We start from the raw sequence: 17,040 nt of genomic DNA, 5'->3' as shown, positions 1-17,040 counted from the left end.
TTTTTGATCACCAACACAACTTTTTTTTTCCGTCATGAAATATTTGCTCCATCATACCTTTAATTTCTATTACTTATCTAGCGCTGGTTCACAATTATAACACTATCAAGTGCATTTGTTTTATAAGCCCGCGGCAGCGCGCGGGCAAGTCATCTCGTGGTAACAAAAGCGTGCTTTGAGGATGGTTGTACGATTGACATGGATAAGTAAAAAAACAAAAAAATTGATTAAATTAAGAAAATTAAAAAAATCCAACCGTAAAAAAAAACCAATTAAACTGTTAAAATTTAAAAAAAACTTATTGGTTCAGTTCGGTTTCGGTTTTATAAATCTGAAATAAAAAAACCCGAGTCAAACCAAAAAAATCGAGTCAAACTAGAAAAAACCGAGCCAGACTAGTTTGAACCAGTTTTTATTCAAAAAAAAACTAAATCAAATCAAATTAAAATCAATCAGTTTGAACCGATTACGATTCTTTATTTTTTAATATTTCAGTCTAGCTATTTTTTTGTTTTATAAAAACAAATCATCTCTACCCTTTTTACTTTTTACTGTTGATGGATTGTGGGACCCACTTCACTATTTGTTTTCCAGGAAAAAATGTACGACGGTTTTGGAATTTAAAAGCTCGGTGCTGGCTGAATAATTTAATTATTATTTTGAGCACTGTACATTATCAACGTTTTAGCTAGTTGGGATCTACCACATGGAAGCTACGTGGCGCTAATCCTAGGCCCACAGCCAACTGTGATACAGTGATACTGGGTATGGTGCACCCTTAGCAACAACTAGATTTTATATGGCTTTTATAGTGGGCTTTTTAAAAGTGTAGTGCTGGCAGGTAAGAAAATAACAACCATTAGCATAGCATGTATGTTTTTATTGTTTTAAAAAAATTTTGAAATTTTTTTATTTTTTTTTATTTTTAGAGTTTTTTTTAATTATTTTAATGTATTAATATAAAAAATAAATTTTAAAAAATAAAAAATATTATATCAACATAATTTTAAACAAAAAATATTTTTTAAAATAATTTTTAACATCAACTCAACCAACACTAAATTTATCTGTGTGTTTGATTTAGCTGAATGGTTTGCGACATTCTTAATACGACAGGGACAAAAGAATAAGGATTTTTTTTTATTTTTATTGAACGAAATTATGAAATCATTAGTTAATTTTATCTGCCCCGAGAATATCATTCGATTTGTTTATGTTAGAGACACAATTGTCAATAATCATTGATTTGAGACACTGGTTTTTTTTATTATTATTAACATGAGTATTCGGGCCAGCTTGCGTGCACCTCGACTAATTCCACGGGCCCTGAAGTTAACGACCATGTAAATCTCCAGTGGCTATCATATTAGCAATCACAGGGCTCGAACCTGAAACCACATGAGAAACAAATCTCTTAATTTCAAACTCTTACCACTAGACCACGTACTAGATGGTTGAGCCACTAGCTTTTTCATGTAACAAGTGGTTACTCTTGTAAGGAGAATTATTTAGAATCATAATCATTGTTTAATTAAATGTGGAAGTCTTGAAGCATAACAATTAATTAGATGTTATTATGTTTGTTTTTGTGATTTAATTCATGTTTTATGATTTTTAAATTTGTTTTATTTATTTAAAATTATTATTTTTTAGTGTTTTTAGATTGTTTTTTTATATTAAAAAATATTTTTTTCATGTATTTTAAAAATAAAAAAACTTTAAAAGACAATAATTACCCACAATCCACACACCTTCAATAACAACTCCACCACTTCGTAATTCCCCCCCCCCCTACCGTTCGTGTATAAAAAATCCCACAATCCAGACACCTTCAATAACAACTCCACCACTAATAGTATTCTCTACGATAGATTGATTGGGAAAAGAAGAAGAAGAAACCACCATCAAGCTGGAGCATCTTCCCCAGTGGAGCGAAGCCCAGTCAGGGAGGGAGAGAGAGATTTTGAGAAATCATTGGAATAATTATATGTTCTAAAACAAATGGTTTTACCGGAAAACATATGGCCCAGATAAATCGTTGGGCTTTGGTTTCATATCAGCAAAATGAAAGCCCAATATCCAGAGCAGCCAACTCTCGAGCACCTCTAGAAATTATTAAAGCCTAGTCCAGCCCAAGAAACGTCTAGAAGCATCCCTGAAACATTGAATCCCTGGCTGCCATTGGAGGTCGAGAAAATGCCGCGCCCAAACTTACCATATAGCAAATACAAAATTACCTGATACATCTCAAAGAATCGGAAATAGCGAAGTCCATCGTACCTTTTCATTTATAAATTAAAGGTGATTTTATCTTTTTAATACTCAGTGTCATATTTTCACTTGATCATATAGAATTAAGGTAACTGAAAATTATTTACTGTCAAAAAGATAATATATTCAATCAATACAGGAATATTTCTATCTCGCATTAATTTTAAGGGGACACATTAATTTCTTGCCTACCTTTTAAACTCAAAGAGCATCTATAGAAATGACATAGGTAAGGATAAGACTAACATCCCACAGTATTTTAGCTTGTTGATTTCGATCTAGCTGACCTCGAGAAGAAGTGGACGTCGATGGGAACGTATAATTGTGAAATTAAAGGATAAGTTAAACTTTTAAGGGAAATATCTTGTCTTATCAGTATAAAGAAAATTAAACTACTTTTGAAAAGGAACAAATATTAGACGCGCGGCTTAGGTTAGGTTTAACACCATTGCCAAATTAAGGACAAATTAATTAGAGATTAACGACAGTAAATTATAGTTGTTAAATCATGAGTAGTACTATTGTCATTGGCACCTCCTTTCAAGGATCCAAAGTTCGTCCTTGTATGATGGTGGGTTTGGTGGAAAGAAAGCAAATTTTGCTGCCATTGATGATGTTGTTACCCCTGGCATCTCTCCCTGTGATTCCCTTTGTTGCTCTTGCTCACTTGTTTCTTTTATTCTCCGCCATCGCTATGGAGGTTTTAGACCGAAAACATTCCACTCCAAAGCTTCCTCCTACTTTATTTCCAAGAACTCGAGGTAAATTGCAATGCAAAGGGGAAGGGTTTGCTGGGTATAGATTTAACCTCCTTTTTACTCCGGGGATTGAATTGAAGGCTTGAATTGTTTGGTGTAGGGTCAAATAGAGTTAAAAAGGAATTTTGATGGCGAGTGGAAATGCCTAGCAACAACCCATGCGGATAAAGTTGATTGTGATTTTTGGGCTTGAAGATTCATATACAAGAAACCATTTCTTAATTCTTTGAATAAACTACATATGTTTCTCTGAAAGAAGAGGACAACGTATGAACATGTACGAAAGCAGTGATGTATATATACTATATAGTAGTGCTGTCTCTCACGTATTCGAAAATAATCGGGTAGTTGTGTGGATTCCGTGTTATTTTTTGCAGAAATAATATGAAGGGTACGATTGAAGCAGCAACCCTAATATATAAACACATTATTCATTTGTCCCCTGTGACATGGTCATATGGCAAATGCAACGGTGCTCCCGTTGGATGGAGGATAAACAATCTAAGCCCTTGGATCAACCAAAAAGATTTATTAGAAGCCATGAGATTTTGGACGGCTTCCAATTTTTTGGTTTGATCCAAGGGCTGAAAAATCTCGAGAAGCAGTGCTCCCACTTATTTTCGGGGAGCTCGGTAGCATGCCCCGAGGTCATACGGGTCCCTGGGAAACGAATTAAACAATGCTGAAAAACAGCCTCCCATTGCCTGACACCGTACATTTTAACTTTGAGTATTCTTGGGGAACCTCCGCCAACTTCCCCCCCTCAGCTCGGCCCTCGAAACGGGGACCGTTTTTCCTAGGGAGAACACTTACGTTTGAATCCACCTGTTATTCAGTATAGATCTCCAGGACAACATTAAGCTTGCCCTTGGCCCACTCTTTGAAGAGACCGAATAAGATCAAAATCAGAAAGTCTCGATACCGTAACTATTGTTTAATGTTTGGTATTAATAAATTATCACTACTAATGAATTTTTTTTGTTAGTATTTATATTTACAGTTTATTAACATGAATTTTACCGTTGACTCACGAATAAAAATAATTTATTAGAAAAACTCTTATAAGTGATTTATAGTATTTTCATTAAAATTTACCACTGAATTTATTAACGGAAAAGACACGCCAAAATAAATTTGACTTACTTCATTCCGACGGTATTTCCATCAATAAATATAACATATCATCGATAGAAAAATTATATGTCATTTCATCAGTGTTTTTTTTATCCGTCGGTATTTTCTTCGATAAATTTGACATATACAATCAAACAGACCATCTATTATTTCATTGGTGAGTAAACAGTAGTAGTGACATTTGCAGTAATATTTTTTCCAACTCTCTGAAATATACCGACGAATGAAGTCCGTTGGTAACCCCGTTAGTAATAATTTAAAAATATTTTTAAAAAAAAATCTATTAAACAAAAATAGAAAATAATTAAATTAAATCAATATAAAAACCAAGCATATATTAAAAATTTAAACATTTATAAGTTCAAATATAATTAATATAGAATAGAGGCGCTGAAGGAGGAGGCGGGTCTTCGACGAGACGGTGAGGAGAATAAGAGGGAGCACATGTACCACTTATTTGAGATCTCATTTCCATTACCAATCAGCAGAGTTCAACCGTCTCAACAGTGAATCGTTCATAATTAACAGCAAGATGGGTTGCCCGAGCTTGAACCGATTTATCTAAAATCACCTCGAACTCCGGAGTTTGAGTGCTTGGAATCGATTGCGAGCATCCAATGGTTGAACCATTACTACAGGTCGTCTGCAAGTCTTTAATCATAGTGTTAGAGAGACTGTTTAGCCAATTTTTATCGAGTCCACCAGACAATAACACCAATTATGTGTATAATAATAAAATCACATAAAATAAATGTTTCACTATGATTTAATAATAAATAAACGTCATTGTCATGACATTAAACTTAATTTCGTCCAGGAATATTACATTATAGTTTTATGGCATTACACATTCATGTTGTGCAAATTAATCAGAATTGTCTTCTTCTTTAATTTCATCATCATCATCATATCCATTTCAATCTTCTACGTTGATTTCATCGCTGTTATCATCTTTATTGTTGTCATCATTTTTAATTATGTCGCCACCAGCCTCACTTAACCCATGATCTGACTTGATGGTGAACATCTATGCAATAATTGATAATTTACTGTGATTTGTGCACCCATATCATAATGGTTAGTCGGAGTCTTTCAAAAGTTTTAAAAACCAAGTCGCGTCTGCATTAAGCTCTTCATCTACTATTGGATATTGATTGACATAATCTTGATTCATTCTTATCGCACCCATAACCATATTCGTATAAGGATTACAATTGTTATTTATAATTTCAAGCACACTGCTAAAGCTAGAAGTTGAACCAAATATCCTTTCTACCATGGTCTCGTGAGGAACACATGGTTCTCCGTTTGTAAACCAACACAAGATTCTCTCCATGAACCCTTTTTGTAGAAGATGCATTGTTACAACATCTAGATTGAGAAACGTTTTATTCTTACACCTCTTACATGAACATCTAAAATCACCTCCAGTAATATTTCTCGGATTAGATAGTGTGTAATTAATAAAATGCTAAACCATATTATAATAATTCATCCTACGCAATCTTTTTGGTGAATCTCGATACATCCATGAACGATCATCTATTATTTATGTCGAACATATATAGAATATTGATGATAACATGTATTAATTAATTATATAAACTAAATAAATAATAGAACAATTGTTTAACTCAAACTATTTTAATAGTACAACTAATTCATTATCAATTATCTATATAAATTCAAATTTCTATAAATTTACTAAAAATTTCAACTCAACAATAAAATTGACAAAATATAAAATGAACCTATTAAATAAACCATTATTTATTTCATCACAAAACATCTAAGTCACAAATTTAAATTAAAGTTCATCAATTTACAAACAAATACAATTTTACAAAATCTCAAATTAACCCTAACATGTACAAATCATAAATTCATATAACAAATTTCTATGGAAAAAAGGAATAAAATTAAACAATAAAAACTAATGACATTTTAAAATTGAGTTCAAATAAAAAATGGGTAGTTTTACTTATTTGAAGTGGAGAATCCTCAATAAAGTTTGAATCAGAACAAGGATGCTGACAAACAAAGTGTTGGGGTGGTTGAATTTGTAGTGGGAGGTTGATTTGTGATAAAATTAGAGGGGGGTGTGGTGTTTGTTGTAGAGAAAAATGAAGGAAATAAGAAGAAGAAGAAGAAGAAGAAGAAGAAGAAGAAGAAGAAGACATAGAGGAGGGAGAGAGGAGGGTCATTCATAAAGTCATAATTAAATATTTCAAACATATTTACTGTTGAATTTAAATATATCGGTAATTCTGTCTGTAAAAATAACACATCATCCTATTTTTTTGGCTTTTTTTCATTTCTTATCTCTAACATCAAGTATGAGACTTATATTCAAAATATAAATGCTCCAGTTTAATGCTTAAGACTAATATGATTTTAGTAGGCCACTCATTGTCAAAAAAACTTCTCATCATATCCATAATAATGTGGTTCTTCCTTTCACGAATACCATTTTTTTAAGGTGTATAAGTTGAGATAAGTTGCTTCTTGAATCTACGGGTTTCACAAAAATTTGCAAATTCATGTGAGTTCTGCTATCCACCATGATTTGTTCCAAGAGCTTTTATTGGTTTGTTTGGCTTTAGATTTTTGTAAAAATACACCTAAATTTTTAAACTATAATCACCAATAAATGTGATTATAAATATTTTATCTTCATTGTAAAGGGGAGTTATTGGCCCACAAATATCAAAATGAACAAGCTCTAATGGCATTTTTGCTCTCCATGGTTTTTCTTGTAGAAATCAATTTCAATATTATTTGCTAACAACGGGTTGTAAGTTGAGGAAAACCTGTCACCATATTCTTTTGATGTAGAATTTCTAATCTATCAAAATTAAGATGTTCGTAGCAAAAATGCCATAGTCATGCTTCCTTTTTTAATCTCGTACAAAAACATGAACGAGTAATATTTTAAAAATATAGAGGAAATAATCAATTCACTATCATGTTAATTTTAGAAATTAAGGCCAATTTTTCATCTTCAATTCTACATACATGGTTTTTTTTATATAAACTCCATACCTTTTTTCTTGAAGTTGACTTTGTTTTTAGTTTTGGAACAATGAAAACATCAGACGGTATGAACAATATTTTTTGTTTTTTAAATCGCTACCACTCCTTTTTTTATAATGGAAACTTTAGACTCATCACTAGTCTTCATAAAATCTATCTAAATAAAAAAAAAAAAAACTGACTTATCTCCACTCAAAATTGATTAGTCAATCGATTCGAAAAAATAACTCGTTGACTTGAAATCTTTCAATCATTGCCCCTTTATATTTATTTTTTACATATATGTTATTATTGATCTAGATGGTAGTTCAATTATTCAATGAGAAGTAGGTTCTCAATACTCATTTAATCTTAAGAAATTCTTCATTAACATGCTCCAATGATCATAATAACCATTAAAGTGTGGAATGTAGTTGAGAGAAGTTATCAAAAGCCATGATTAGAGAATATTTTATATCGCTATTAGAGGATGATTTTTATTGTGTTTTAAGGATCTTTTTTCCTTTGAAGGTCCCTATTGCTGCTGCGATTTTTCTAATTTTGGGCTCTCTTTTCTACCATTAAAGTATGCTAAAGTTGTTGCGTTTTGGAGCTGTTATTGCTTCATCTTAAAGCTATGTTCGGAACTTGTTGTTGTTGAAGATTTTATAGCTGCTCATTTCTATTGCTCCAATTGTGTTTCTATTGCGTGATGCTAGTGCGAAGAAGTTTTTGTTGCTATTATAGGTCGTCGTTACATCAGGTTGCTACCAAGAACATTGTTGCGTTTACTACTATCAAATGGAGAAAGGCTAATGTTTTTTGATCTCCCAATCAACCTATGCTCCGGTACCAATTATAAAAAAATACTAATTCCAAGCTACTATACTAATGGTTGAAAATATTAAACACTCAAACATTTAAATCATTCAAGCTTTTATTCAATGATATTCAACTCATACATTTAAATTCTGCATACAAGACCCCTATATTCTTAGAAAGATTACAGGCAGAAACTATCATAATTAATCTAATAAATATTCTAGTGAATGTTTTTAATGATAATGATAATATTATTAATATCATGTTATCCATTTAAAAAATAAAAATTCTAATTAATTAGTTAAATAAGAATCTCGAACACATATTATTTATTATCTCAACAGCAAGTGACTCTTTCGCATCAATAATTAGAGCTTTCTAGTACTTTAGTTTAGTTAAGTTTAAGGCATCCAATGATGAATTGAATCTAGTGGAACCTTTTCTTTACAGGTTTGATATCGAGGCAGAGAGGTATTTTCTATTGTTTGGAAGCATGTTCGATGTCCCCATATAAAATTTATGTCCTCTTCAAATCAAGATCTTTAAGTGGATTCCAACTCCTCTTCAACAATGGATTCCCCTCTCACCTTATTAGTGGTTTTCCCTTTCACTACCTAACCCTTGAAATTATAACCATTAAACTAGAAATTCGATCTATCAAAAAATATCTACTTTCAGATTTCTTTAATCTAAACTGAATGTGGGCTCTCGCAAATCTAAGCGCCCAATGGTTTAGTTTGACATTTCTCTTTGTGAGCAATCGCCTTGTTTCTACTGATTCAGGTCTACATCTTGAAACCTGCATAGTTTTGTTGTCTTTTCCTATCAAGGGTTAAGACTTAAGAGGAACATATGTTAAAATAACCTTTCAGTTAAAAAAACATGAATAATAACGAATAATGAAGAAAACAAAACCATCTCTATACTTTTAATTAATTAACTGTCTTTATTAAATATCTGCTCAAGATGCATGATTTAAGTTCTATTAATTATTGTGTCCCTCGTGGCCTATACGCGATGACAACTCTTTCCTTCTCCAGCTTATTAAATTTAGCTGTTTTTGTCACTTAGTAATACTTTTGTTGCCTTGAAACCATGTTGAACGCATATTTTGTGCTTGAAATAGGCAGCTGTTGCAGGATAGGATTATGAGTTACGACTTTAATTAGGATGAGAATATTGACTGGAAAGACATCAAACAGTTTAAAATGTTATCATTGTGCTATAAAGGGATGGTGATAAATAATGGACATGTGTGGATAAGATGTTTAATTACAATTCTTACTCGATATATCTAAGGAAAATGTTGCTCCAGATACTGATCTTCGGTAAGGACAATACAGGATGACAAGTTAGCGTGCATTGAAGAATGGGATCATTATCGACCATGATATATCAAGGTTCTTTGGAAATTGTCATTACTGAATAATTAAAGGGAGATAAGGATGGTCTTTCTTGTGCGATAGTTAGGTGACAATATTCGGAAGCGCTACTCCTAGTTCAATAATGGATCGAATGAGCAAACACAACTAGTAGTCGAAAATGAAAATTAATCAAAGGAAATGGGATTACTTTCTTTCAGTTTCAATGAGTCACATCATGTTTTTATTTGTAAATCTTTTACAGTTGCCATCGTCTTCGATGGGAGGGCCATGCATAATTTGGGTTTTTTTTTTCCATTTCGAAGTAAGAATTATTAGGCAGCTCAAAGATGTACAATTTGCAACATATGGCTGGTTTATATGCACGATACAATCTCGCTAAAAGTTGGTTACATGTGAATATGAATTTGCTATAAAGACTCTGAACTTTTACACTCATAATTGATGCAATCCTGCCATGTATACGAGGAAGGCTCTCCGTTTTTTTAGAATTACGTATCCACTTGGATATAAGTGATTGAAATAAAGTGTTTGCACTACATACATATGTTTGAGAGGAAGGAGTGTAGGTATATTGTAAAGGCTATAGAGGGGGGGTGGTCCCTGTTTTATAAAATATATATAACCAAACCTTAATTGGAAGCCATGTTTCGGTTTCTGAGCATTTATATATAAACATAATTTCAATTTAAATCTAAAATTAAACTAACTTTTAGCGAGATAAAATCTCCGGTTTGTTCTATTTTTAAACAGAAATAAGATATACCAGTCATTCTAGACAAAACTAAACAGAATTGGCAACTTTGTTAAAACCTTTGTCCAAGAAAATTATGCCTCTTTAATGTCTAAAGAGTGCCACGATTCTGACTCGCTTGATATCTGACTCGCTTGATATCTGACTCGCTTGATATCTTTACAACTTTTATAGATGCTCTCCATTATTGAGTTCTCAACACAAAGTGTGTTGGTGTGGACACCACGGTGGCGAGACACTAAGTTCAAGAACTAGAATCATATTGCGTTTGACTGCCAATAATTCCATCTGCCATTTTCTTGGTGTCGAGGAAATAAACAAAACATGAGACCACAGATCTCCAAGAGAACATGGTAACAGTTACTTTCATACTATAGTATTATAAATCTCACCTTATACATGAGGGATTGCTAAATTATTAGAGCACGAGGCACATGCCATTCAGGGTGATATCACGTACTGGTAAATAACTTGACTTGATTAGTATGGACTCGAACGATGCAGTACAGTTGTCAAGAAATTAACTCCATGTTTTGCGTTGCACGATCGAGTCCTTTGATAGCCAAATGAAAGCTAGCCTGTTTAAGCCAGTTCAGGAAAGTGTTCCATTAAACAAATATTTGTAACCCACCTAATATCTGACAATCGCTATTCTCTCAGACGCTTGAAATTGAAGAAATATTGCACACGGTAAGGAATGGTTAATTTTTTATTAAGTCGGTGATAGAATGTTGTTTGTGGTTAATAATTATTTTCGTATATTCAGACTAATTTTCTCACTTCTTCAAATAGTTTTGTCGCTTTTGAAAGGAAAAAGGAAGCTGAAATAAGATCACTTGTGCCTTTCTTCCATGTTCTATCGCTTTTCTTAGGACTATGTGTTGCTTTGTCTAAGAAATAAAAGCTGGCTGTTAATTGATGCCTTGAGCTGGGTTCCCCCCCCTGTTATACTGAGCTACTTGTGTTGCAAACCAAACGAATATTGCCAGCCACGCCTCTTCTTTTAATTAATTACTTAGTATATATCTTGAATTGATGTAGCATCATTAGACAACTCCCAGACAACAGTGGGCATGCACGAGAGAGAGAGAGAGAGAGAGAGAGAGAGAGAGAGATCCTACATTATGGAATCTCTTGGACTCCATTTTTCCCCATCCATTTATAATGTCTCGATAAACAAGAAAGATTACATAATATTCAAGGCCACCCTCGACCAACGTTTAGGCAAGGGTCTTGATCTAATATATTTTTACGCTCTACGTTGTCCTTGTAACGAAGATCGCTTCCACTCCACCAATCGCCGTAAGAAGTCTTTAACCTGTTAAGATATTTATGATTTATTAGTCCAACTTGCAAAACTGAAAATTTAACAATAATTATTACCACAAATAAAAGTATAACAACTTGCTTGTTACATTAAAGAACTTGCCTCTTTTGGTTCCTGTAGAGAATAAGAGGCATTTGTTTCCTTGGGAACTTTAGAAACAAGAATCCCAAGCCCTTGCCCCCTGTTTCTTAGAACCTGTTAATTTAGCATTCACATACGTACCAAATTGTTCAGAATAATTGAGATTTGGAGATAATATAGAGTTGTTAGTAAGAGAAACGAAAACAATTGAAGAATATAAGATTATATATACCTTGAATGCGTCCTCATCAGTTCGATCATCTCCAATATAGACCGGAAAAACGTCAGTAGAATTGGCATATCCTGAGGAAGAAACAATCAAACCATTACGAATCTACGTTGCATGAGATATTAGGCGGAATGTAATTAATGAATTGAGAAAATTATATATTCACCTAATGACTCTAACAAGAATTCAAGAGCTTTGCCCTTGTCCCATTTAATGGTGGGTCGGATCTCTAAAACCTGTTTTAATTAATAAAAGATGGTCAGGCACATTGATTACATAGTATAATTAATTAATTAGTTCTTATGACAATAAAATAAGCAGGTTCTTCTAATTTAGAAAATGAGTGAATATATACCTTCCTCCCTTGAGTTAATCTAAGCTTGGGATAATCATTGAGAACTGATCGGACTTGCTCTACTAATATAGCCCACATCTGTCCGGGAGAAAGAAAAAATCAAGGCACTATGTATTAATAATCATTCACACCACCCATCAAAGTAAACGAAGGTGAAGAGAAAATAGGAAAATGTACCTTTTCCTCAACACATCGAAAGTGTACGGATACGCAAAATTTGTTGTTTTCTACTTTAGCTCCTGGGATAGATTTTGTTCTCTCCAACAAGACATTGTACACCTGAAAATAAAATAAAAAAACTTCACAGATTTACTTTCTTTCCCGAATCAAATTCGTTCTTGCTTGTTTTTTTACAGAAGGTAAAAGGAAACAAACCTCATCAATCATGGGTAAAAATTCACTGGCAGGTTGAAAGAGTACACCACCCTGAAACATCCATGAATTAATTAAATATAAAATTGTTTAATGAATAAATACAATTAAAACTAAAAGCAATGGGTAGAGAAGTAATATTGGTGCTCACTTTTTCGTATTTGCAATTATTTTTGGATGGTCCCTTGATGTCCATGCCATGGCTACCAGCATAATAAAGCCCTGCCAATCTTACAAAGCTATACACCTGCAAGATTTATACAAGAAGAAGAAAACAATATTATTCATTTCAGTACTGCAAGAAAAACTCCATGAACACCAACTACAAATTTTATTACTTTCAAAATAACAACAGCAGCAGCCGCAAGAGATACCTTTTTTCTACACCTTCCCGTCACTATAGCCGTGGGAAAGTATCTAGCAACGTCCCTGACAGCTTCTCTCATCTACAGATTTGGAGGGAAAAAAAGGAAAACAACATTTAGTATAGATGGAGGGGGATTCATGAAAATAAAAAATTATATTCTACATATATAAAAGCAGTGCTAACCTCATTGGTCATGAATGCTCTGTCAGGATCTTCAACAATGGGTGACAGTGTACCATCATAATCAAGGAACATCACAATCTGCTTTCCCTTTGAGCCTTTCACTATTTGCTCAAACATGTTCAGAGCAGAAGGATGGTTTACCTGTTTGATATTTAATTAAATTCACAAAGAAATAGAACTATTAGTAAAGTTAAAAGGGAGAAAATTAAAGACCGATTTGAAAGAACGATATAAGAGTACAGGTAGTAACTTGGTCTTTGAACACTTACAATCCAAGAATTTTTCTCTTCAGTTTCTGATAAAGAAGTGGTGGATTTGACACGGGTAGGTGAAGAATCCCTCATAGAATCAACCCAGGAACTGATTTTGCCTCCAGTTTCTGTCTTCTTCGAGAACCTCTTTCGGGTTATTGTGAAATACCCACCAGGAGCGGCAGGCAATGGCTTTGGCACAACAGGTGAAAACAGAGACTTGGGCAGCACCATTGCGATGGTGATATCAATACCCTGTTTGGCATCAGGCACAACCACATTCTGGTTTGTCATCTCCGCTTGTGTAAACTAAACTCTGCATATGCATATATACATTAACATAAAAAGAACCGAAAATGAATTTAGAAAGAAAAGAAGAGGCAAGAAACATAGAAAGAATCTAAAAGGAAGTTGATAGATGTGAAGAGCACCTGAAGGTTTGAGAAGAGTGGAAGGAACAGGGGAAGTGAAGAGAAAATAAACGGGCGAGTAAACAAAGACAAGTAATGAATGAAAGTTGTTTTGGTCTTAGGATTCAATGGAAAGGGATACAGAAGAAGAGGTTAATAAAGGCCTCAAAAAGGTAAAAATTATACGCACTACGCTCACTCGCAAACAAACGCAGACACAAATACAACTGGGGTTGTGTGTTGTCAAATTATAAACTTGGTTTTCACGGCACTAGCTGACTAAACAAACAAAACCCACACTCCCTCTTTAACCCCTTTCTTCCCTCTGTGCACTTTTTTGGCCACAAATATACTAAAACCTTGAATGGACTCTTCAGGACCACTGAGATCCTACTTTACACATTATTAATCAATTTCTTACTCCTATTGAAAACGATATATATATATATATATATATATGCAACACAATATGTTAAATCAAAATTGCCATCTTATGTGACTTATATTCTCAATTTCTCTACTACATATATTAATTTTTTGTTTAGGAATTCCATGATTCTAACTGGCTTGGTTTTTTCTGTTTTTTTCAATTTAAAGAAGAACCTTCCTTTTACAAAAGAATTTAGAAGCAAAGGTTAAATGGAGGAATATTATTTGGTGTTTCTATAGTTAACAAGATCATTGCCACGTGATTCTGAGCATTTAAATATGGGTCTACCAAATATAATACGTGAATAAACTAGCAGATATATTTATGGACAAGAAAAACAGGTTTACGTTCAAGATGAGGTTTGGTCGTGCTAGACCAGAATAACAGCTCAAAAAGTCATAGCTTTTGTTTTGAGTTTCGACTGTTGGATTGTATTCAAATTTTTAAGGGAAGTTTCTAGAGGCCGTTTTCCATATAGTAGCTAGTGTGTCGCTACACAAACTATCGAATTTTTACATATTAAAAATCTCATTGAGGCCCTCTAATTTTGGTAGTTTTTTGTGATTTTTCTTATTATTTTCAGATTTCCTACTTATTTTGGATTTTATGCTTCTTTGCTTTGTAAGTTCAAGTTTTTGTTTCCTAGTTAAGGTAAGGTTTCTAGTCTATTAAGGCTTTGCAAACCTTCTAAGAAGGAGACATCATTGTTATCATTTTAGATAAATTAAACTTGTGAATTTGAAGTTCACAGCTGCAATCCTTTCTTTCATCAAAAAATTCTATATTCTGTTTTTAGTTATTTTTAGCTTCCACTTGCATCACAAAATGGATGGGATAGTTAAGGTTGAATGAGGATGATCATGTTTGATTTAGATTTTATACTCTGTTTGGTGATGCGGTTCAACTCACTTTTCAAATTATTTTCACTTGAAAATGAATCAAATTGATACTTTTTTAAAATGATTTTTTTATGATTTTGATATGCTAATGTCAAAAATAAATAAATAAAATCTAAAATAAATATCATTTTAATATATTTTTAATTGAAAAGCATTTCTGCAAAAGTATCATACATTCCATTACAAAACATATACTTAGTGTCAAATTGCATTTCTTACTTTTTATGATGGAATTTAGGCCAAATTTTGTAAACTAAGTATGCTTTGTATTTTTCACATTTTGCTAATGCCAAAAGAATCTCAAGAACAATGTTAGATGTTTTTTGTTTGGTTGAATGGGATAATAAATAAATATTATTGATGTCTCTTTTTGTTTATTTTTATTTATCCCTGTATAACTACGGGCTTTGTTGATAATTTAATTATCACAAATTTTTTCCTTCTTCTATTGAAAGTTAGACTTCGGATTATGCAATGGACACAACTCTTTTTCCCATCTCTAATTTTTCAATTTTTTCATAATTTGAAATTGAAACCTTTCGGTAAAAATCATTTGATAGGACATGGTAAAAATCTTAAGTCTTAATCATAGAACATTCTCTTCTTAAACACAATTATTAATCATTTTAATTATATATTGGAGATAATGTTGAAAACTACTTGTAAAGGTTAATTAATGAAAGGAGGTAGCACTTAAACTTTGTGGATGCTGATTTTGTGAAATAGAAGTGTGAGGGTTTTTTATACAAAATTACATTGTTGTATGTGTGCGGCGTCATGGTGACCCTTTCCAAATGATGTATGGAAGGTCTTTTGATTGGTTGGGGACATAAACTGAACAAAAAAATCTAGTTTGACCCGAAAACAATCTAAAAACAATACCAAAGTCAAAAAATAGATTAAACACCCAAAAAAACTTGAACAAAATGGATCAAACGTCAAAACAATAAAGAGCACCGAGAACATTAAAGAGCACCAAAATAAACCAAGCAACATGGAACCTAAAATAGACCAGATTTAGTCAAAACAAAGGCACTTACATGTTGGAAATCATAGAAGGATAAATAATCTAATATCAATTCACTTCGATTATCACTTAAACATCATGATTTGTCAAGATGAGTTTCTGTTCAAAATCAAAACCCTAGGATTAAAAACCATCTAAACACATTATTGATACGAATAAACACTAGATTATTGGTTAATCATGCATAAGAAAGGGTTATGCGCAAAGAAATGAATCGAAATTGGTCTAAACATAAAGGCTAAGGCAATGTTCTTCCAAAAAACACGAAGAACATTGTCTAAAAACCCAAAAAAAATGCTCTGCCAAGGCAGCCACTGCCAAGCCCAGAAATGGTCTTTTTTTTTTGTTTCTAAAACATATTTCAGCCCTTTCATTCACGTGTTTTTTTCATTTTGATCCTTGATTTTGGATTTATTCAATTAAGTACGGCTTAATTGCTCGTCAAATTTCAATATTTATCCAATTAAGCTCCTAATTTGATCAAATTAACTTTTAAAAATTGCAATTCAACCCCTAAACTTTAATTTTTTCCAATTAAAACCTAAATTGACTTTGAAAATCATTTTTTCTTAAAATTAAGCCCTCGAATAAATTCAGTTAGACCTTGAAAAATTTCAATTGAGTTCTTGAACATCTAATTTTAATTTTTCTTTCTCAAATTGAATTTTTCTTTGTTATTAGGGCTTTCATCAGTAAAAAATATACTGTTAAATTTTTTTAATCTTTTATATTTTGATCTTCCTCAACCAGTCTCCGACAATTTCCTAGATGTTCTGGTATATTTTTTTTATTGATATATTTTTTTAATTTTTAATATATTTTTTTGTTTATATGGGGTCCAAAATAAAAAATAACACTCATCATGCACTAAAACTATATATGCGGTCAATTCCTGGAACATTTGAATTGATAAGAAAAGGACCCGCATGAGCTATGTCCCGAAGCACTAAAATGTGGCATGTCGAAGACCACCTTA

General features: G+C 32.6%; 1 protein-coding gene across 4 annotated transcripts; it reads right to left on the bottom strand.

Moving 5' to 3' along the window:
• Positions 1 to 11,131: 11,131 nt before the first annotated feature.
• Positions 11,132 to 13,922, bottom strand: LOC7463210 (probable trehalose-phosphate phosphatase J). Of its 4 annotated transcripts, XM_024595013.2 has the most exons (13): positions 13,730 to 13,920; positions 13,317 to 13,614; positions 13,048 to 13,188; positions 12,872 to 12,943; positions 12,649 to 12,744; positions 12,501 to 12,551; positions 12,303 to 12,404; positions 12,126 to 12,203; positions 11,937 to 12,006; positions 11,774 to 11,844; positions 11,563 to 11,655; positions 11,398 to 11,451; positions 11,132 to 11,336 (listed from the first exon to the last, which is right to left on the bottom strand). In XM_024595013.2, the coding sequence occupies exons 2-13, from the start codon at positions 13,590 to 13,592 to the stop codon at positions 11,331 to 11,333; spliced, it is 1,110 nt and encodes a 369-aa protein (XP_024450781.1). In that variant the 5' UTR covers positions 13,593 to 13,614; positions 13,730 to 13,920; the 3' UTR covers positions 11,132 to 11,330. The 4 variants fall into 4 exon arrangements, with proteins under 4 accessions (XP_024450781.1, XP_024450783.1, XP_024450782.1 ...); XM_024595015.2 differs by lacking the exon at positions 11,563 to 11,655 and having other exon boundaries at positions 13,730 to 13,922; XM_024595012.2 differs by having other exon boundaries at positions 11,249 to 11,451; positions 13,730 to 13,918.
• Positions 13,923 to 17,040: the final 3,118 nt, after the last annotated feature.

This window comes from Populus trichocarpa, chromosome 2, assembly GCF_000002775.5.
Source record: "Populus trichocarpa isolate Nisqually-1 chromosome 2, P.trichocarpa_v4.1, whole genome shotgun sequence".
Classification (NCBI taxonomy): domain Eukaryota; kingdom Viridiplantae; phylum Streptophyta; class Magnoliopsida; order Malpighiales; family Salicaceae; genus Populus; species Populus trichocarpa.
This window is presented reverse-complemented; position numbering and strand designations above follow the sequence as displayed.

Bases quoted from the DNA above. Each gene is read 5' to 3' on its own strand.
- LOC7463210 (XM_024595012.2), bottom strand. From the start codon at position 13,592: ATGACAAACCAGAATGTGGTTGTGCCTGATGCCAAACAGGGTATTGAT. The intron at 12,552-12,648 runs GTGAGCACCAAT...TGGATGTTTCAG, and splicing joins ATAATTGCAAATACGAAAAA to GGTGGTGTACTCTTTCAACC. The intron at 12,007-12,125 runs GTATATATTCAC...TAATTAAAACAG, and splicing joins GATTAACTCAAGGGAGGAAG to GTTTTAGAGATCCGACCCAC.